General features: G+C 57.9%; 3 protein-coding genes across 3 annotated transcripts in view; all 3 read right to left on the bottom strand.

Annotated features, from left to right (window-relative positions):
• The window catches only part of PBX4 (pre-B-cell leukemia homeobox 4), a 48,648-nt gene extending 45,606 nt beyond the window's left edge, over positions 1 to 3,042 (bottom strand). Inside the window, exon 1 of the mRNA XM_012653990.1 lies at positions 2,865 to 3,042. Within this exon, the coding sequence (XP_012509444.1) occupies positions 2,865 to 3,007 (143 nt within the window). The 5' untranslated portion in view covers positions 3,008 to 3,042. The remainder of the gene's footprint in view (positions 1 to 2,864) is intronic.
• Positions 3,043 to 5,852: 2,810 nt separating this feature from the next.
• Positions 5,853 to 9,182, bottom strand: LPAR2 (lysophosphatidic acid receptor 2). The gene is made up of 3 exons (XM_012653992.1): positions 9,050 to 9,182; positions 7,509 to 8,250; positions 5,853 to 6,753 (listed from the first exon to the last, which is right to left on the bottom strand). Exons 2-3 carry the CDS (start codon positions 8,248 to 8,250, stop codon positions 6,440 to 6,442), a joined length of 1,056 nt encoding a protein of 351 aa, XP_012509446.1. The 5' UTR covers positions 9,050 to 9,182; the 3' UTR covers positions 5,853 to 6,439.
• Positions 9,183 to 10,093: 911 nt separating this feature from the next.
• On the bottom strand, positions 10,094 to 20,334 carry GMIP (GEM interacting protein). Its single transcript, XM_012654086.1, has 21 exons — positions 20,203 to 20,334; positions 19,187 to 19,271; positions 18,609 to 18,684; positions 18,444 to 18,501; positions 17,990 to 18,115; positions 17,838 to 17,902; positions 17,624 to 17,737; positions 17,070 to 17,150; positions 16,823 to 16,993; positions 16,591 to 16,728; positions 16,009 to 16,205; positions 15,260 to 15,366; positions 15,097 to 15,186; positions 14,685 to 14,762; positions 14,457 to 14,611; positions 14,069 to 14,257; positions 13,836 to 13,973; positions 13,548 to 13,744; positions 12,882 to 13,242; positions 11,039 to 11,105; positions 10,094 to 10,906 (listed from the first exon to the last, which is right to left on the bottom strand). Exons 1-21 carry the CDS (start codon positions 20,219 to 20,221, stop codon positions 10,533 to 10,535), a joined length of 2,886 nt encoding a protein of 961 aa, XP_012509540.1. The 5' UTR covers positions 20,222 to 20,334; the 3' UTR covers positions 10,094 to 10,532.
• Between the last annotated feature and the right edge of the window lie 315 nt (positions 20,335 to 20,649).

The following is a 20,649-nucleotide window of genomic DNA, read 5'->3' as shown; positions in this document are numbered from 1 at the left end:
CTCTAGCCCGGGCAAAAGAGTGAGACTCTGTCTCAAAAAAAAAAAAAAAGAATCCAGGTTTAAGAAAAGAGGTATTTTTTCCTTCTTTAAACCCACTTCTGGTGATGAAACAGGTTGAGGGGCCTCACATCTGAGATGAAAAATTCTTTCTTGCTAAACAGTTGAGCTGAACTGACTCCAGGGGTTACGAAAGGCATGGTGGGCATGTTGAAAGAGGGCAGAGTCAGAAAGACTTGCAAAAGCCTCACTAGGTCAGCTGATCAAGAGAGAAAAAATCTGCTTCCCCTCCCAGGTTGATAATCTACCAGGCTGCAGAGTTTACTGTGAGGAAAAGACCCACCCAGCTGTGTTTTCTCCAGAGTGGAGTAAGTGGTCCACTTGGGGACTGAAACCTGTTGTCTGAACCCAGGTGACCTTTAGGGCCTTGAGTTCATCTAACAGCCAGGTTCAAAGAAGTGAGAAAGATTGGAAGCTTCCAAAGTCTCAAAATAAAAGCTCCGGGGGTCTTCCAACCTCAGAAAGAAGCCAGGAACCAGGAACCAGCTACTTAACAGCTATATTATCAAGCATGAATAATGCCCCCCTATTTAATTTCTTAGACATAAAACAAAAAGTGCTGTCTTTGAAAACGGTAAGGAGGAGGTGACTGACTGCATTCCATTCTAAAGCCTATCTAGGGCACACTAGAATCTCAAGCGATTGCTGCAAGGAAAAAGCAGCTGCCTTGGGGCTGTGCTAGGTCATAGATGCCTGAGGAAGGCCACATCTGAGTGGAGCTCACCAGCTAAGCTGTTCCTGCCCAGACTGGAAGGCACACAGGCAGCTCCCAGGACACATCCAAAGCATTGCCTCTGTGGTGACATTCCTGGGTGTGAAGAGCCCATCTTTGCCCTCCTCCAGCTCCTATTAATCCTTCCAGAATCTCCTCAGTGCCAGGAAACTTTACTGAATGCTAGCTGCCAGGCATTGAGCACAGCCCTGGGAATGCAAAGGGAAGTACAACAAAGTCCCTGCTCTCAGACTAGCCTAACAGGGCATCGCAGAAAGGCACCCTCACCTGGCCCAGCTCTTTTGTGCCAGGAATTACCTCTACACAGAACACTCCTGTTATGACCACTACTCATAAACTAGTCTTCCACACACCCTACTTCTCCATAAGTTCCAAGAGGGCAGAGAACATCTTAGCCATCTTAGTTTTTCCAGCACCTGGCACAATATTACAAAAAAGTAGAATGGAAATAGTTGGAGGGCAAGGAGGACTCCTAACTTTCCAGGTAGAGGCTATGAAATCGCAGAAAGAGTCAACATTCCACAAGAAGCACAGACTGATGAACAAATGCATGCTTGTATCCACCTTTTCCTTTACTTCTTCCTTCATGGGGCTGCTGTTTACCTGGTTTTGTATCCCCCAGTGTACCCTCCAGTGGCTGCATGGTCCACACCACCAGACCTCAGTTCCACCCCCAGGGACCATTTTTCACCCCCAAACAGGCCCCATTCAACAAGGCCTCCAAAAGGACTTCAGTCTTTTTTTTTTTTTTTGAGACAGAGTCTTACTCTTTTTGCCGGGGCTAGAGTGCTGTGGCGTCAGCCTAGCTCACAGCAACCTCAAACTCCTGGGCTCAAGCCATCCTCCTGCCTCAACCTCCCGAGTAGCTGGGACTACAGACATGCGCCACCATGCCCGCCTAATTTTTTCTATACATTTTTAGTTGTCCAGTTAATTTCTTTCTATTTTTAGTAGAGACGGGGTCTTGCTCTTGCTCAGGCTGGTCTCGAACTCCTGAGCTCAAACAATCCGCCTGCCTCGGCCTCCCAGAGTGCTAGGATTATAGGCGTGAGCCACGGCGCCCGGCCAGGACTTCAGTCTTTTCCATTTGTTCTAATAAAAAACTCCAGTGGGCCCCAAACACAGTGGGCTGCCTTGTGAAACAGATTTTAGCAATCCTGGCTGGCTGACAAATGGGTGAGGTAAACCAGACAGGTGGGCTTAAAGTCCCCTTGTTTTGCCCATTGCAACTGGAATAAAATCCAAACTTCTTACTGAGACTTGTAAGCCACAGGTGATCAGGTTCCAGCCTCCCTTCAAACTCAACTCTTTCTCTCCCCGGCTTCTGTCTTCTTTTCCCCAGCTGGGAACTTTCTCTCCCAAGCTTCGCTTTCTACAGCTCTGAAGGTGCTGTCTCCTCTCCAAAGCTGCTTTTCTCCACCTGGCTTCCTACAGCACAGATTCCTTTCCTTTTAGTTTTTATCAAAACTTATACTTATTTTTTGCTACTTACTTTTTCTCTCCCAAACCATAAACCTGAGAGCAGGCACTATGTCAGTACCCAGCTCAGTGTCAGGCACATATAGTAAGACCTCAATATCTACTTGCCGAATTCAGAAAAGAGGAGTCCTCCGTCGCTAGTCAGCTCCCCCACCCACTGACCCTTTTCTGGAAAGTTCCACACCAAATCACCCCGGCTCAACTCTTCGGTCTCCTACACTGACATTCCCGAGTCTCAATCTCCTCCACTCACGGTCCATCATCTGCCCTCAAAACTTCCCACCCGCATAAGTCCCATTAACAACCACGCCTCAAAAGTCCCGCGTGTGCCCACCTCTCATCCCACACTCTCTCCCGTAAACTCCTAACCCTCTCGGCCCGGGACGAGCTCCCCAAACCTTCACCCCGCTGTTTAGGCCCATAAGGTCTGCCCACTGCGTGCCATTTTAACCCCATACATCCTTCGTCCTCGCAACCCCCCTCCAGGCCTCCTCGAGCGCCCCCGTCAGCCCGCGGTCCCTCCCCGCCCCTCTCCCCCCGGCCGCCCCCATCCCCGCGCCAGGCTAAGGGGCCCTGACGAGCCCGCGGGCAATACCTGGCCTGCGCTTCGTCCAGGCTCTGGTCAGTGATGGCCATGATCTGCTGCAGGACGTCGCTCGTGGCGGGACCCGGGGGGGACCCGGGCGGCGGGCTGCGCGGGGCGGGGGGCGGTGGCGCGGGGCGCGGCGGGGCGTCCATGGGCGGCGCGGCCGGGCAGGCGCGGAGGAGGAGCCCCCGGGCCAGTAGCGCTCGCTGGAGGGCGCCTCAGCCAACCGCCGCCGCCCCAGCGCCGCGCGCGAGCTCTCCCACACGCCTGGGCCCCGCCCCCAGCCGCCGCCGCCAGCCAACCGCCGCCGGGCACCGCCCATAGACCGCCCCTCAGCCGCCGTCAGCCAACCGGAGCTGCGCACCGCCTCCGGGACACGCCCGGAACAGCCCCCTCAATGGCCTAGAGCGCAGTTGGGGGTTGCCAAGGCAACGGTGCGTCTCTCCTCCACTCTCTTCTAGCGCGCGCGAGAGCAGCGCCTGCACCTTTGCGTTTCAGGGGCCCATGTCCCCACCTCATCTCTCTCGCCGCCCCCCGCGTCCTTCGGCGTCTCTCGCATCTCCTCAGAGTCCTGTTCCTCCTCAGGGCCCCCGCTTCTTCTCAGAGCTCCCCACTCTTCCTCCAAGCCACTCCCTCCTCCTCAGAACTCCCCACACCCCTCAGAGCCCCATTCAACACTCCAGACTCATCTCAGAGCCCCATCAACACCGCCCACTAACGTCCAGAAGCCCGGAGCCCCAGACTCCTGCTCAGTCCCCTAATGCTCCCCTCAGCCTCACTCCATTAGGTGGGTCACTGGGGCTGCTGGCTCTTCCCCTGGAGCTCTCCACGCCCCTTTCACCTGGCCGAGGGGTGCAGTTGTTCGTGGCGATGGCGGGAAGGAAGTCAGAACGGAGTGTCTTTCTCCTCTGCTGAAATCAACTCCAGTCACCTTTCCAGGTCCAGCTTAAGGGCGACCTCGCTTGTTTATCCATTCTCCTTCTACAGTGTTCCCTGCCTAGAAAATGCCCGCATGTGGCTACCAAATGAAGGAAGGATGTTTACTGAGTGCCCACCCTGTGGTGCACCCCAAGTCGGAGTGAATTCTCACGGGTCTTTGTTTCTAGCTGTTAGGACTCATGGTGTGTAGAGAAGGATCCTCGTTCAAGAGAAAAGGCACAGACTGGACTCGAATCCCTTCTCCAAAGTCATGGGACCTCCCAGACCCTGTATACTGAGGACAGATTCCAGATGTAGTCTCAGTACAGGATCCTCAGACTGGCTGGAAACCCTTCTGAACAGAGCCCATCTTCTTTCCGTTACTGCTGGAAACGAAATTCAGGAGAGGAAATTCAAACACCATCTGGGGGGCTGGATTTCGAAGTGTTGCGAGACTCTAAAGGGGACAGCAGGGACTGGAAATGAATGACATTGACAGCATGTATGAACAAACCGGAAGCTTCTTGTTGAAGGAAACCCGATGCTTGGCCTCGATAACAGGAAGTGATAGAACGCATGGGGACCACGAAGCACTGTGTCCTGTACAAGAGGTCAGCCTCTATCTAGTACAGCACTGCCCAGGAGGCCTGAAAGGTCGTGTCCTTCAGAGAACTTGGCAGGCAGGGCAACGAAAGCTTCACGGACCAACAGAGACAAAAACTTGAAGCCACTTGGTGAAAAGGAGAGATTGACAAGAGGAAATGGGACAAGATTCCAAAGGAGACCTGAGGGGTACAGGTTAGAACCTGGAGGATGCTGATGCAAGGCAGCTAGCTTAGAGCACCTGAGACACAGACACAGATGCCTTTGGAGGCCATCAGGGGTCTCTATGCCATAGGAATTGGTTTGCTGCTTTGGCACTCAAAGTGACATGTCTGCCTAACAGGCTCTGAGCCCCATGGAGGCAGGGACTGCATCTTTCATGGGTGTGTGCCTCGGTCATCACCTCTGGATTTAGGCCCCAGGCCCTAGGAGCCATGCTGCCCACCTTGGACCTTGGAGAAGTACCCAACACCTCAGTTCATTCTTGCCTCCTCATAGAGGAGAGAGGGAGAGTTTTCCCAAAGGAAAACCTAGACCCATTTAATATAGAAGATCCCAGATGTTTTTTGGTCCTTCAGCAATGCATACTTCAGTGGTTTCAGATTTGACCTCTGATGAGAGACCGGGGTCAAATGTCAGCTGTTACTCAGCATGGGAAACTGAAGTAAAAACACAACCCTCTCTCCTTACTGGTGACGTGGGAGCAGAGAGCCCAGGTCCTGGCCCACACTGTGCCTGGCAGGGGCATCTGAGAGGGGGCTCATCATGGGGCTGGCACATTTGAGGCTTTAGGGACTGTGGGGTGAGGTGAGGAAAGCGCCTGGGTGAGCTTGTGACCAACTCTGGGCTTTATGGGAATCTGAAGCCCTTTCCCCAGGGAACTTTCAATGCATTTCTGTGCCCTTTCCAAGCTGTGTAACCGTGGGCCAGATTGCAACCTGTCTGAGCCACTATCCTCACGTAAAAACAGGTGTAATATCTGTGTCATAGGATGCAAGTGATGATTAAATAATGCACCTAAAGTGCTATCAGTGTGCCAGCTTTCAAGTTCTGCATACTGCTACATGGACCCCACTATCTGTGGCTCCCAGTGTGAACACAGGGCATAGGGTAGGCAATGGGATAGACACGGCTGGGGACATGACCTTTAACAATCTGGACTTCGACAAGAGGGCAGGCAGGAGTAAGAGGGCTCATATGGGCCAGAGACCACCTTGGGCTCCAGAGGAGGAAGACAGACAGGCTGGTGGCCCAATGGAGGCAGGAACAGAAGGAGGAGACAAACAACAGAGAAAGCAGGAGACCATGCAAGACCCCACCAAGACAGACAGAGTAACGGCCAGCCAGAGACTCAAGAGGAATGAAAACAGGGCCAAAGAGCTGCCATGTTGAAGGCTCCCTGCCAGGCCTGAGCCAAGGTGGACAATTTCCGGACACAGGGATAGACAGACTGAATTGATAACAAAAAATGCTTTAGAGACCTCAGAGTGAAAAGGTTTACTCCTCATATCATGCCCTCCCTGTGGACCCCTCAATTCTGACAGGGACAGGCCAGCCCGTGGAGGATGCCAGGGGCCACAAACCTTTCCCAGCTCAGCACCCCTCAGTTTGTGCTGCTTAAGAATCACCTTCAGAAAGATGGTGTGTCCACAGTCCATCCTTGTTAACCTGTCACGCTGGGCGTGATGGCCGGAGACAGCCCTCGTCTCTCCCACCCTTAACACTCATGGCATCATACAGGAGGAACCGTTCAGTCCACAGGGCTTACCAGGGATATAAAGTAAAAATAGAAAAAATGTCCATTAATAAAACCCCAAACCTGAGATGACTGGACAGCCAGATTCCTGCACCCCACCTGACTTCCCTAGCACTTGGAGATGACCCCAAACTCCTGTGCCCTGGGTAGGCATAGCTGTGTGCCTGGGGAGGGCTGGCAGTGGTGCTGTGCCAAGGCCAGACCAGGGGTCTGCCTTTAAGTCCGTCCCACTGGTTGGGTTGAGCCAGGCGCCGCATCAGCGGCTGCAGACGTGGTGCTTGCTGCATCCCACTGAAGTCCAAGGTAGCTAAAGAGTGGAGTCCATCAGGGAGTGGCCATTTTCAGGAAGCATGATGCGAGTACTGGCACTTGCCTGGGCAGAGGATGCAGAGCGGGCAGACGTGTGGGTGGACCGGCGGAGGCACACGCAGCAGAGGAGGCGGCGGAAGGTGCGGCGCATCTCAGCATCTCGGCATGAGTACACTACAGCATTGACCAGAGAATTGGCCTCGGCCAAGAGTAGGAAATACTTCTCTACGGCCAGGACGTTGCAGGATTTGCAGTCCAGACCATCCAGGAGCAGTACCACCTGGGCTGGTGTCCAGCAGACCACAAATGCCCCTGTGGGATGGAGACCGAGGTGAGCAAGGCAAAGTGTCAGAAGGCCTGGCACCTACCGCTCTGAGCTCAGGGCTCGGGCAGTCTCTAGAACGTGGGCAATAACTGTGTAGTCTGCTAAGAGGGGACACCTTTCCTAACTGGTATACCGTGGCCAGGGCCCTGGACGTTTTGACATGGAGATTTGTTCAGTGAGGGAAAGGAGGTCACCACGGGATGGTTACTTGGTTGGGAGAAAGGAATCACTGGGCAGGGTTGGTCCTCGTTCTGGAAGGGTTGGGTGTAGCCTCAGAGGGGGAGTCCCTGCCACCTCCCCCACCCAGTGCACTGTACATCCAATAGCCAGAGTGACCACATTACTTCTGCCAAAAACTCTTAGCAACCACATTACTCCTGCTAAAAACTCTTAAGGGCCTCCCACAGAACTCAGAACAAAATCTGACTCCTGTCCTTGCCCCTTGGGGCCTTGCTGACCCTTCCTGCTCACAGGCCCAGCCTTTCCTCTTTGGAGGCTCTGGCCTGGTCCTGCCTTAGGGTTGTCACCTTCTATGTTCTCTTTTCCTTTCACCAGCACTCAGGTCTCTCCTCAGATGTCACCTCCTTGGAGAATATTCCTCATCCAAATCATCCCCTCCCATTATGCTCTATCAGGTCACTATCAGGTCACTTGTTTTGTTCATTGTCTCCCAGGGTCTTTGGTGGGGTAGGGGAGGTGGCGTTCCTGTGGCCCTGGATGAGATGAGGAGGGCCCCGCTCACCTAGGATGATGACAACGGTCTTGACCAGGCTGAGCGTAGTCTCTCGGTAGCGAGGGTGGCAGCTGACGTGCTCTGCCATGCGCTGCACTCGCCGCCGCACATAGAAGAAAATGCGGGTGTAGACGGCCACCATGAGCAGGAAGACAAGCAAGCTGGACAGTGCCCAGACGGCCAGGTAGGAGCGGCTGAGCAGGGGGGCCATGCGTGAACAGTGGTCCAGGGCACAGAGGCAGTGCCAGGAGTGGGCAGGCAGCAGCCCCAGGCCCAGCGCAGCCACCCACACGCCCACGATGAGCATGACCACACGGCCACGGGGCAGGCGGCTGTGCAGCTGCACGGCCATCACGCTGCGGTGCCGCTCTACGGCGATGGCCAGCAGTGTGGCCACGGACGCCGTCAGGCTTGTGTCCAGCAGGCCCTGCCGCACAAACCAGCCCTCAAGTGAGAGCCGGGCGGTGCGCGGACCGGTGTGGAACATGAGGAAGAGGTAGGCCACACCGGCGAAGAGGTCGGCGGCAGCCAGGTTGCCCAGCAGGTAGTAAATGGGCTGGTGGAAGCGGCGGTTGGAGGCGATGGCTGCTATGACCAGCAGGTTGGTCAGCAACACCAGCACACTGACAGTCAGCCCCAGGGCCACCACAGTCACATCCTTGGGCCGCCAGTGAGAGCTAAGCTCTTTGCCACTGTTGTTGTAGAAGAAGCCAATGGTCTGGTTGTAGTAGCACCGGCCCATAGTGACCATCTGGGGGCACAGAGAGAGATCAGTAAATGTGGCCCTGTTGGAAAGACACAGGAGAGGGCAGCAGCCAGAGAGGAGGGTCAGGACAGACAGGGCAAGGGTCTCAAACTCAGCGTCCCGGAGCAAAGTGGACCATGGTGATCTGGAAAAAGCAAGCTCCATGGGGTGGGGGCAGGGGAACAATTGTTCCTTACCTACTAATAAGACCTTTATGAAAGCTATCAGCCAAGTTGATGCCTTGTTTTGTTAACCTAGAGAAGCGAAACAAAACCCATGTACAGTCCAATTCCGGCACACATGCCACCAATCTGTGACCCGGTGGGCCTGGGGATTAAGGAGAGTTAGGGCAGGACAAAGGGGTGAGCTGTGCGGGACGAGATGAGGGAGGGTCAGTTTGGTGCTGGGGTCAGTGCAGGTTGCAGCGACGGGGAGCGTGTGTGCACAAGGGCGAGGTCACTTGCTGGGACCCTGCGGGTGGGTGGGCGGTGCTTGGGCGTGGAGGCGACCGGCCGACTAGAGTGTGCAGACAGCAGCCTCAGAAGCTGGGCGGCAGGATTTGGGCGCGAGTGCTTTCGAAACGGGCGGGGCACCGAGCCGTTCCGGTTGGGACGAGGACCCTGGCGGACTCCGGGACAAAGACAGTGGGGTCCCGGAGGCCGCGGCCGGCCGGGCCTCCAGACGCCCCCAGGCTGGGGAGTGGGTAGGGGTAACGGAGCAAGGGGTGGCGCCCCAGTCCCGCTGGCACGTGCCGGGACCTCCCCTGGACCCGTGCCCACCCGCCTCCCGCCCGTGCTGGCCTCACCTGGGCCGCCCGTCACGCCGCAGACCGGTCGGGCTCGCGGGGGATCGGGACGGGCCAGAGGCCCATGGCCCGGCAGCGAGAGCCGAGGAGCGTCCGGCTGTGCCCGGCGCGGGCTGCCGAGAGGGCGCGGGAGGCGGGGTCCCTCCCCCGCGGCCGGGCCCTGGCGCCCCGCCCCCACCACCTGGGGGTGCCCCGCCCCGCTCCCGCCACCTGGGGAAGCCCCGCCTCCGCGGCCGCGCCGGGGGCGGGGTCGCCCGGAACCGCAGCCCCCCTATTTCCTCCTCGCTTCGCCGCCCCTCGGTCGCCCCTCTCCATTTCCGGCGCGGGACCCCCACCCCGGTCCCTGCACACCTTACGAGCCTGCAGTTTCGAGCCTTCGGGGCCGAGTCACTCAACGACCTGAGGATTCCCGCCGCGACCTCACGCCGCCGGGCCGCAGCTCCGGGTGGTCTCCGGGTCCGTGCCCCCCACCCTCCCAACCCCACCCCGCTCTCTCCCTCGCGTCCAATCGGCCGCCGAGCTACAAGCCACGCCCTGATCCGACTTGGCTCCCACCGCCGGGACCCCGGCCCAGCCTCGGCTTTTCTTGCTCGCGGACCCGCGGCCCCAGCTGACCGTCGGGCGCACTCAAGTTTTTTGCAATCCCGCCCTGGCGCCCCTCACCCCGGGACTGCCCTGCCCTGCAGCTTCCTCTCATCTTCGCGTCGTCCCTGGGCTCCCACGATCCAGAGCACACAGCCCCATTGTCCCGGTTATCTGCACTTTGTTATACTGTATTTGTTTGCGCAGGGACCAGTCTGGGACGCGGAGCTCCGGGAGGGCTGGGCAGGCATGACTCAGCCCCAATTGCCTGTTGGTGCTCCCGGGGAGTTTGGGGATAAAGGAATGGGGCCTCGGTTTGCGTGGTCGGTAAAATGGGGGCAAAGGGTAGTGCCCTCACTGGTGTCTCTCCCCTGCAAGCCCCCCCACCCCCTGCAAAGACAGACATACAAGGGTACACAGGACACAGTTTATTCAGAGGCCATCAGACCCCAGACCCCGGGCACCACCAGGATGTAGTCTGGGCCGTCCACCTCCTCCAGGAACAAGTCACTTGGAATCAGTGAAGGAGGCAGGCAGGGATGAGGGAGTGACCACAACTAAAGTAGCAATAGGCACCCCTGTCCAGGAGTAGGAGACGAAGGTGGACCCCAAGGATCTCATGACCTGTATTGACCCTGAGTATTGACTCTGAGTGACCTCTGAGCCTGAGCAGCCCTGCTGCTTGGCAGTGAACTGTGTCTGGGGGGAGATGCTGGGACACTGCCCCCACAAAGGTTTTAGGCCTCCTTCAAGCCATGTAGTCTTTCGTTAGAGGAATTCTCTGAACCCCCCAACATTGAACTCCTGGCCCAATGTTTGGCCACCAAGTGGGGGGAGCTGGGGAGACACGGGTCCATCTTCTCAGCCCTGGGCCTCTTCCTTAGTCAGGGTGGTAGGGTGGTCAGAGATGGTCCTCGGCTTCCTCGGGCTGGGGCTCTGGGAAGCAGGTGGCCTTAGGTACAGCCTCACTGTCCAGTTTGGAGAGTAGCCGGGCTGTCTCCTGGGTGATCTCAAAATGCTTAGGCAGCGGGGCTCGGCGCAAGGGGCTGCCCTCACGGGAGGCAGCGGCAGGGCCAGGCCCCCGCCCCCGCAAACTCCCTCTGGGTACTGATGTGACTGGGGTCTCTTCGCACAGCTTGGAAGCCACCAGGGCCAAGCTGGACAGCTGGTGGGTGACAGGCCGCACGCCCCCCCGGGGATACTTCACTGGCTGGCGGCTGAAGTGGCCACGAGACTGTGTCCCCAGGAGTAAGTCCTCAGGGCCTTGGCTGGAGGCTGTGGGGTGGGGTGGTCAATGCTCAGCACCCCCAAGTCCTCTGGACATCCCCCCAGGAGTCATCTCTCAGCTAAGCCACCCTGGGGCAGGGGCACCCCTAGAACTTCTGAGCCACTCCACAACAAACTCACCTTCCCCTTCCCCATCTTTGGTGTCTTCGGCCTCTTCCACTCTCTGGTCACCCTGTGGAGTTGGAATCTGCAGGAGAAACCCAAAAACGAGACTCCTAACAGTAAAATCTCAGTTCTTTGAGACTCTTGGAGAGCTGAGGGCTTGTTCCTGGATTTTCAAAAATTCCTTTGCAATTGTGGGGATAGAAGATGCCCTTAAAAATGTACTGCTTGGCTGGGTGGGGTGGCTCACGCCTGTAATTCCAGCACTTTGGGAGGCTGAGGAGGGAGGATTGCTTGAGGCCAGGAGTTTGAGAACAGCCTGAGCAACATAGTGAGACCCCATCTCTACAAAAAAATACAAAAATTAGCCAAGCATGGTGGTGCACACCTGCAGTCCCAGCTACTCCGGAGGCTGAGGCAGGAGGATCGCTTGAGCCCAGGAGTTCAACGTTGCAGTGAGCTATGATCATGCCACTGCACTCCTGCCCGGGCAACAAAGTGAGACCCTGTCTCTAGGAAAAAAAGCAAACAAAAATTCAGGGAGTAGCTCAGCTCCACATTAGAACTAGGCAGTGCCTCTGAACTATCGTCTTACGCTGCTCTCTGCAACCACATCAAGCTTACTTCTGCTTTCTAGTATATCTGTGTATGTTCACTGTTCTGCCTTTAGCTAAATGGTAATAGCAGCTCGAGTTCTTTCTACGTTGAGTTCTTGCTTTTCACTTTATGAACCATTCCAGCTCTCAGAGACCCACAGCTCACTGGCAGCTCTTCCCAGCTCTGGGCTGCTATGGGGCATGTCCCTGTTCTCAGGAGTGGCAGGTGTAGCAGGATACTAGGAGCACAGGCCTTGGGCGTGGATTGGTCTGGCCGCTGCTGCCATCTCCCTGGTTCCCAGCTGAGCTCTGGATCCTGATGGATGAGCTCTGTTAAAGATTCACCTGCAATGGCTCCCCTTTTAGGGTCACTTAACCACTCAGGGCCTATCAGGACTGTGGAGAGGATGACAGGAAGCCTATATAGGACCCCGTGCATAGTAGGTGGGTGTCCATCGATGGTCTGTGCCCCTTGCATAGCAGGTGCGAGGTCAGTGGCAGCTGGCAAAGCCATCTGGGGCCACTCCTCTTTGGCCTTACTTCCCACCACCTTCCCTTAATTCCTTACAGGATAGGGCTGTGTCCTGAACACCAGGCATGCTTCTACCACACAGCTTTTGCACTGGCTGTTCCCTTTGCCCAAAACACCCTTCCCCACATGTCTACATGGCTTGTTCCTCCCTTACATCCTTCCAGCCTTTGTGCAAATCCACCTTCTCTGTGAGACCTGCCCGCACCATCCTACTTACTGCTACAAACTGCTCCTCCACCTCTTACCTTGGTGCTCCTGCTGTCCCGTCCCTCACCAGACCCTTTCTGTCCGCTATTACACTCATCACTGTCACTTCGTAACGTCCTACGTAACTGACTTTGTATGATAGTTTTTGTTTATTGTTGATCTTTCCCCACTGCAAAGTAGGCGCTGAGAGGATGGAGTCTTTGAATATTTAGCTCATTGGTGTATCTGCAATGCCCAGAACAATCCTTGGCATACAGTAAGTGTTCAGTACATATTCTGTGGAAGGAATGAATGGTCACCCACGTTAGTACCTCTGCGGGGTTGTCTCCTGCTGTGATCCATCATTGCCGACCACTCCATCCCTCACTATTCCTTCCAGAATGAGTGCGGGTTAAATGAGGAGGAAGAGAGGAAGAGAATGAAAGAGATTTTAAAGGGAAAGGAAGGAAGGAAGACAAGGCAGAGAGTGACAGAATTAAACAGAGCGAAGGCCCTCTTCACGTCCCTGGGCCCAGCGGGTTCCTACCTCGGGGGGCGTAGCCTCGGCATGCTTCTCCAGGGCAATCTGGGGCTTGGGGTCTGGGTTGGGGTCCAAGGCTAGGGCTGGGAGCTGGGGGTCTGGGCCAGGATGTGGCGGTAGCAGCTGGGGGCTAGAGTCTCGGGGCGGGGGCTCAGTGGCCAGGGGCAGCTCATCCATCCCGAAGATCTGCTCGTAGTGCACAATGAGGAATTCCACAAGCTGGGCCTGGTGCCCCGAGTCCAGCAGGCAGGTGACAGGGATGGTGCCGGCTGCCCACGGACCATCCGGCGACCGCAGCAGTGTTGGCCCAAACACAATGCCCAAATTGTTGGCAGACATCTTGTTTTCCTCAAACTGTGCAGCCACCCTGGAGATGGTATGGGAAGGGTCAAGGCACGGGATGAGGGTAAGCGTAGGACCCACAGGCCAGCCTAGCAGTGACTCGCCCATGTGATGGCTAAGTTGTCTTGATCACTGTTTGAGACCACCAGCCACATGCCCAGAGTTGGGGGTCAGGGGTCAGTACCCAAAGTTACCAGTCACATGTTAAGGTTCAGAGTTCAGAAAACACATGTCAAAGGTCAGAGATCAGTGTCAGGGGTCAGCTGCAGGTCAGTAGTCACATGTCAAGGGAAGGGGGTCACATCTCAAGGCTCAGGGACCCGTGCACACCTGAACAGATGGGCCACCAGGTGGCGCAGGGTGTTGTAGTTAGAGTCAGGCAGCTGTACCAAGAGGGTCTTCAGCGAGCAGATAACCTCAGGGCTGGGGCTGGGGGTCCCGGGGTTGTCCCCAGGGTCTGCATGCAGGGTCTTAGCCAGAGAGATGAAGGCGTCGTAGAGGTGGAAGGGGATCACGGGGTCGGTGAGCTGGGGGTGGAATGGGTGGGGGTGACAGGAGCGTGGGTAGGCTGCGGAGGGTCCTCAGCCTGAGTCCCCCCACAATCCCCTGAGCACCCACCTCCTGGAGAAATCGCTTGAGGACACTCGAGACATCGTGAGGCGAGTTCCCTGACAGCTCCACCAATGCGCGGCCGTTCTCAAAAGCCTGGCACAGCCGCTCCACCCGGACCCGGGAGCCGCTGACCCGGTAAATGCCCTGCAGAGCAAGAGCACGAAAGGGACACCTGGCTCATGATCCAGCCATGACAGGGTTGGGTCACTTCTGGGGACAGTCAGGGGTCAAGGTGGCACCTGCACACCCAGGGCGCGGTGTTCTATCTCGGCCGTGCACCTGGTGACCACAAAGGGAACCTCTTCTGGGAAGTCCCTGGGCAGTTGCAGGAAGTCGACCCCAAAGAGGGGTGTCCGGGCGGGGAGCCGCTTGTGTCCACAGAGGATCAGCAGAGTCTCAAGGCAGCGCTTGTGGCAGGTCAGAAAGCACTGCGGGAAGGTCACAGGGTCAGGAAGGTCATTGGGGGCCAGTGGGGGAAGAGAAGGTCATGGGGCTCCTAGGGGAATGAGGGATTATAGGAGATCATCAGATCAGGGTAAGTTCACGGGCAGGAAGGTTGTAGGGATCTCAGGTCAGGGAGGTGATTGGGGTCAGCAGAGGTCATTGGGTCATCAGCCGAGGTCACACCTCCTCACACTCGGTCCCGCTGACCATGAAGGCTTCACACTCTCGGCACTTGGCTGGGCCCCGCAGCCGCCGCAGCCGGTGGGTCTGAGCGGCGCTGGACAGCGTCCACTTCCTCAAGGGGCTGCCCAGCCCGTTCTCCAGCCCGTCTCCCAGGTCTGCAGGGAGACAGGGTCAGGGGTGCCTGGTCCACCTCGCGTCCCATCCTGCCCCACCTGCTTCCAGCCTCACCAGCATCTCGCTCCTCAAAGTCATCTGAGGACTCGGTGCCTATGGATGAAACTTTCAGCAGCCGCCGTGTGTCAGGGCCTGGGGTCAGAGAGTCACAGAGGTTGGGGGTCACAGGGGTCATGGGAGATCCAGGGCTTCCAGAACTACTCACAGATGCCCACAGGGAAGGAGTCAGAGGTCAGGAGGGGGGATCAGACAGGTCAGTGTTTAAGGGTTGGAGAATGGGTCAACAACTTGGGGGTGGTTCAGAAGTTGGATCAAGAGAAATGGGTCAGAGGTTAAGGAAACAGGTCAGGGGTGCGGGGCAGGTCAGACGTCAAAGGACAGGTTAGAGATTGAGGATCAGAGCTTGGCTAGGCGCTGGAGGATGGTCAGAGGTGGGCTGTGGGTCAGGATTGGGTCCTATCCCCACCTGGGCTGGAAGTGGGAGAGTCCACAGACCGAGACTCACTGCCGCCGCCCATGCTGTCGACATCACTGCCTGGAGTGGGGCCTGGAGTCCCTAGGTGGTGACAGGTCAATAAGGACGGCCCCTTGCCCTGGTACCGTCCCCACCCGGCCCTCACTGCACTTACCCTGCCAGCTCGTGCCTGAGTCCTCCCAAGTGCCTGGCTCAGCTGAACTCTCATCCAGCCTTGGAGGTAGGGGCCCGGAGAGTTTCTTTCTGGTGTCCAGAGGGGAGCTGAAAGGACAGGGGCTTGAGGGCTTGATCCCTAGGAAACTGGCCTGGAATGATGGCACGCAGGCATTGTGTCTAGGTCCCAACTCCAAGTACTTGAGTTTGCAAACCTTGATGCCCATGAACATCATGGCCCCTTTTTCTTCTTTTTTTTTCTTGTTTTAGAGACAGGGTCTCACTCTGTCGCTCAGGCTGGAGTGCAGTGCCCCAATCATAGCTCACTGCAGCCTTCAATCCTAGGCTCAAGGGATCCTCCTGTCTCAGCCTCCCTCAGGAGTAACTAGGACTATAGATGCATGCCACCAGGCCCCACTCATTTTACAAATTTTTTGTAGAGATGAGGTCTCGCTATGTTACCCAGGCTGGTGTCCAACACCCGGCCTCAAGCCATCCTCCCACCTCCGCCTCCAAAAGGGTTGGAATTACAGGTGCTGCGCCGGGAAATCGTGGCCCCTTGAATGCAATAGTCCCAAAATCCTGTCCCGCCCAGGAAAGGGACAACCCCTCCAACTCCCAGAACACCTCGAGAGCAATAAAATTCCAGAGGTTTTGAGTTCTCTGACCTCGAGTACCCATCCCCATGGTGCCAACAGCCTGGCATCGCGACTCGGGGGTTCCTTCCCGACCCCCACTCCGGCGGCCCACCTGTGCGCGGAGGGAATGAACTCCTGGAAGGAGAAGGCGGGCGGTGGGGGCGGCGGGGGCTCAGGCTGCACCGCCCGCACGAACTCCTGGTAGCGCTGGCCAGGCTCAAAGGGCTCGCAGCACTCGGCCATGGCGGCGAAGGCACGGGGGCCACGCTCTGCCTGCGCCCCTCTTAGCTGGAACAGGCCCAGTGTCACCTGCGGTGAGGAGACAGCAGGTCAAGGAGGGGCGGGGCCTGGGAGCCTGGGGGCGGAGCCAGAGTTAGGGCGGGGCCTGACCCTTAAAGACCGGATCCGGATTGAGGCGAGGGTTTGTGGGCGGGGCCTGTCGCAGTGGGGTGGCTTAGAGACTAAGGTAGTTGGCCCCGGGACGAGTGAAGGCCGGATCACCCTGCGGACAGGACTCCATGGGGGTGGGGCTGAGGCCGAGGTGCGGTCAGGTCTGGGGTGAGAACTGGCGGTGGAGGGAAAAGGACTAGTCCTAGTGCCCAGAGCACCAGGTGCCCCCAGCGTGGCTTAGGAGTGGGACTCCGCCGGGGGCCAAACGGGGTGAGGGCAGGGCGGCTGTGAGGAAGGGCCTCACCCGTCTCAGCACTTCGTCCCCCTGCAACACCAGCTTGCGCACGTGGGACACGATCCGCTGCTTGGCGGTCTCCAGGTCCTGCTGCCGCGCGTTGGCCTCGCGGACGCAGGCCTGGTACAGAGCCTCTGCTTCGTGCGCCTGGGGAAACCGAGGCCAGAGGGCACATGGGGCAGACAGCGGAGGGCAGTGGGGGGCGCCGAAGCGCTGAAGGGGCTCGTGGCCCGGTCCCCACCTTGGCTTGGGCCTCCTCTCGCGAGCGCCGTCGCCGCTCCTGCTGCTTGCTGGGTCCAGGCGAGGCCTGGGGGGCCGGATCCTCAGGGGACCCCTGGGAGCGAGCCCGCAGGTCCTCACTGCGCTGCACGTACTGGAGCTGGGCGCGCCGCAGCGCTTGCACCGCCTCGTTCTAGGGAGTGGTGGCAGGAAGGTCAGCGCCCCGCCTCTCCTCCTTCAGCCCGCCCCCCACCCACTCGAGGTCTCACCATCCGCTTCTGCTCCTTCACCCACTGCTCCTTGAACTCCTTCCGCCACTTCTCAATCTCAGTCCGTTTGGCAGCGAGGGGCTGGCAAGGGTGGGGGATGGGCATGCTGCCTCCGGGCCACCCCAGAGGCACTCCCCCCATCCTTCTACTCTCGTACCCACATGCCTTGCCTGCTCTGGACCCTCTTCTGAGTCTGTATTCTCCACCCCCCTTCCCCCAAGGTCTTCTCACTCAGACTTGGCTGTCCCCCCCTCGCCCCCCGCCGTGTCCCCACCCAGAGCCTCAGTGGCCACCCCATTCTTTCTGCCTGGACCCAGAGACACTGAGACTTTCTCCTAAGAACACTCAGCACCTCCTGCCACTCCCCACAAACAAATAGAAGCGCGATGATTTTGCAATGGCACAGGAAGCCGGGTTTGAATCTCTGCTGGGTAACCTTGGGCAAGTTTCTGAGCATCCCTGGACCTCAGCTTCCTCATCAGTAAAATGGTGATGATGGCAGTGATGCCTTCCTCCCTGGTTATTGGGAACGTGAAGGACATACACACCCTTACCTGGTAGTAGTCTCTTTTCTGCTGGGCCACTGTCTCCATGGCCAGGGCTCCCAGGTTGAGGTCGTGCTCCAGAAACAGGGTATAGATGTATTGCAGAGGCATGTGGCTCTGGCTCTGGGGGTGGGTGGAGAATGTAGGAAGCCACTGAGGATCTGTGGGGGCAAGGCTGGGATTCTGGGGGCTTTGGGCTCTCTGGGGGCCTGGTCATGGCTACCTGCTGGTGGATGGACAGCTTGCCAGCTTCGGCGATCTTCATGATGCTTTTAGCAAACTCCAGCTCTGGGGGAAGAAAGAGCAGGGGTTCTGGGTCCAGCTGGGGTTTGGGCACTGCCTCTGGCCGAGGGCAGGGGCAGAAGGCGTCCTCACCATAGCTGGCTCTCTTCTCTGTCCAGGCCAGCAGCTCCTTGGCATAGCGGGTCCAGGTCTTGGCATATTCCAGGGCTGCATCCACACCCCCCTTGGTCCGAATGAGCCGCAAGTCCAGTTCCTCCCCTGGGGCAGATGGGTGGACCCCTGGTTTCTGAACCCTATCCTCCCGTGGGAGCCTTCTCTGAGGCCCCAGACCAGGCCAGTGAGTAGCCCCTGTCCTACACCCTCATAGCTCCCCAAACATCCGTGTGGGATCATTTGTCCTGGTTGCAATTTTACACATTCTCTACCTAGACTGGGGGCTCCCTGAGTGCAGGGGCTGGGATCTATTGTGTGCACTGCCGTGTTCCTGGCACCTGACAATGCCTGGCATGGAACCGGTGGTCAACGGTGACTTGCTGAAGGAAGGACTCTCTTCTGCCCCCATAGTCCTGGTCTCAAAGGCCCCTACCTGTGAGGGGTACAGGACCCTCTGGGGAGGGGCTGCTCCAACAGCTGGCTTCACTGTTCTGGTGGGGAGGGAGATGGCATTCAGCAGCAGACAGGGCAGGGGGCTTGCCTCCCTGATGCCCCTCTTCCTGGGGCCCTCCTCCCTGTCCCCCCATTCCTCACTCACCACAGCAGCTGGGGGGGCCTTGTTAGGCTCTGAGTCTCCTGGGAGTGCAGGGTCTCCAGCCAGCATCTCAAGGGTCCTGGGGGGTAAGGGTGTCAGGATGCCACCCTCCACACAGTCTGTCCTGCTGAGGGCTGCTAGGGACCCTGGGGCAGTTAGGGGGATAGTCCTGGACATCATCTCTGTGGCATCTCTTGTGTCTGGGAGGTCTGAAGAATGGGGTTTTGAGGGAACCAGGTCAGTTTTCTTACTGGGACTTGAGATAGCATTTGAAGGGCCCCAGGTAACTTTGGGGTTCATAGAGTGACAATATATTATAGAGGGATCTCAAATGTTTTGGTGAGAAGGGGTCACAAGAAAGATATGTGGGGTCCTAGGACCACTTTGGGGATTTCTAGTAGATTTTGGGGGTGACTTTTGGGATATACAGGTGTCTTGGAGGGTTCCATCCTAGACTTCTCAGATTATTAGGTAAGTTGGTCCGGATGTTGCAGGTTCCAAGTGAGGCTTCAGGGCACCTAAATGGTTAGGGATTTGGCAGATCCTGGCAGGATTTGGGGGTGATCCAGGCTCAGACTCACACGTTCCCCAGTGAGATTTCAAGGTTGTCCAGGCTCCGGAAAATGTCACTGTACCTCTTCCTGCCCTCGGGAGCTGGGGGAAAACCTAGGGGAAGGGAGTGTAAGACATGGGCCAACCACTGCCTCCCTCTACCCACTGCACCACAACCAGTCTCATTAGGAAAGGAAGGTGGGGCTGGGGAGTGGGGGAGAGAGAGAGAGAGAAAGAGAGAGAGAGAGAGAGAGAGAGAGAGAGAGAGCGAGAGAGGAGTGTGGGATGGAGGGAGAGTGGGCTTGGGTGGGGCCAACTCTGGGCAGGCAGATGGACGCACACACTACCAAACAGAGACAGCTGCTCAGAGGTCTACGTGGACCCAGAAGCAAGCAACAAAACAGATGCCCCAGATGCTGCCACACTGTCGAGAGAAAGAGACCCCGCTTGACAATGGAACCACGTGGACCCCAGGCCAGACAGATGGAAATACACATGGGACAGAAGGGAACAGAGCCTGAGGCAGAAACACACATGGAGGGACTGAAACCACGAGGGACATAAAGACAGAATGACACTCCACATACACTACAGACACAAAGACAGCCGGAAGCACAAGTCGGACCTTGCCACATTTCTGCTGCCGCCCCCGCCCCCTCTTCTAGGGGCCCCAGATCAGCACTGCCTGCTTCCCGGGCTATGGAGGAGCCCTGTGGGGACCCTACCGTGTTGCCCTCTCCCTCAGCGGTCTTGACACCCTGCCCCCATCACAAAAATCAGAAGCAGAAGCGGCCACTTCCCCTTCCTGGGCCCCCTCCCCCAGGCGACTGGGTTAAGGGATAGGAAGGGGGATGGGGGGGTCAGGGGCTGGTGTCGCAGGCCCCTCCTGGTATGAGAGTCCCCACAATGGGGGGTCCTTGCAGCCTTCCCATTCAGGGACTCCTTTCCCGGCTCTCCAGATGGAGACGGACAGGCATATAGCCCCGCAATTTAAGAGGTGAGAGGACGGTCCGGTGAGGTCCCTCCCGAATCCCAGAACCCCTACCCGGCTCTGCTGTATCCATGGCTAGGACCGAGTGTCGCTCGCCGGGGACCAGGATGGGGACAGGGTCGCGCGCCGGCGGGACCCAGCCCCGATTTCCTGCCGCTGCGGCCGCTGCCCGGTTTCCGCGTCGCCCCGCCCAGCCGAGGCCACGCCCCCGCCAGACGGCCACGCCCCACAGCCCGGAAGCCCTGCGGGCGCGCGGGGCCAGCGCCGCCCCCTGAGCGACCACCCTGGGCCGCAGAGCCCCGGACCTGGGCATCCTAGGACCCATCTGGGCCAAGCTTTCTCTCCTCAGATCTTTTTGCTGCCCCAAATCCCACTGAGCCCGTCCAGCCCCGGGCGCCTGTCCGAGGACCTTCCGCCCCATGAAGACCCAGTGACCCGCGTGCCAGGGGTCTCTTGGACCCCAACCCATCCGGGCCCGACCGTAGCCATGGTGCCCCCTGG

Source organism: Propithecus coquereli, unplaced genomic scaffold (genome assembly GCF_000956105.1).
Source record: "Propithecus coquereli isolate 6110/MARCELLA unplaced genomic scaffold, Pcoq_1.0 Scaffold438, whole genome shotgun sequence".
NCBI lineage: Eukaryota > Metazoa > Chordata > Mammalia > Primates > Indriidae > Propithecus > Propithecus coquereli.
This window is presented reverse-complemented; position numbering and strand designations above follow the sequence as displayed.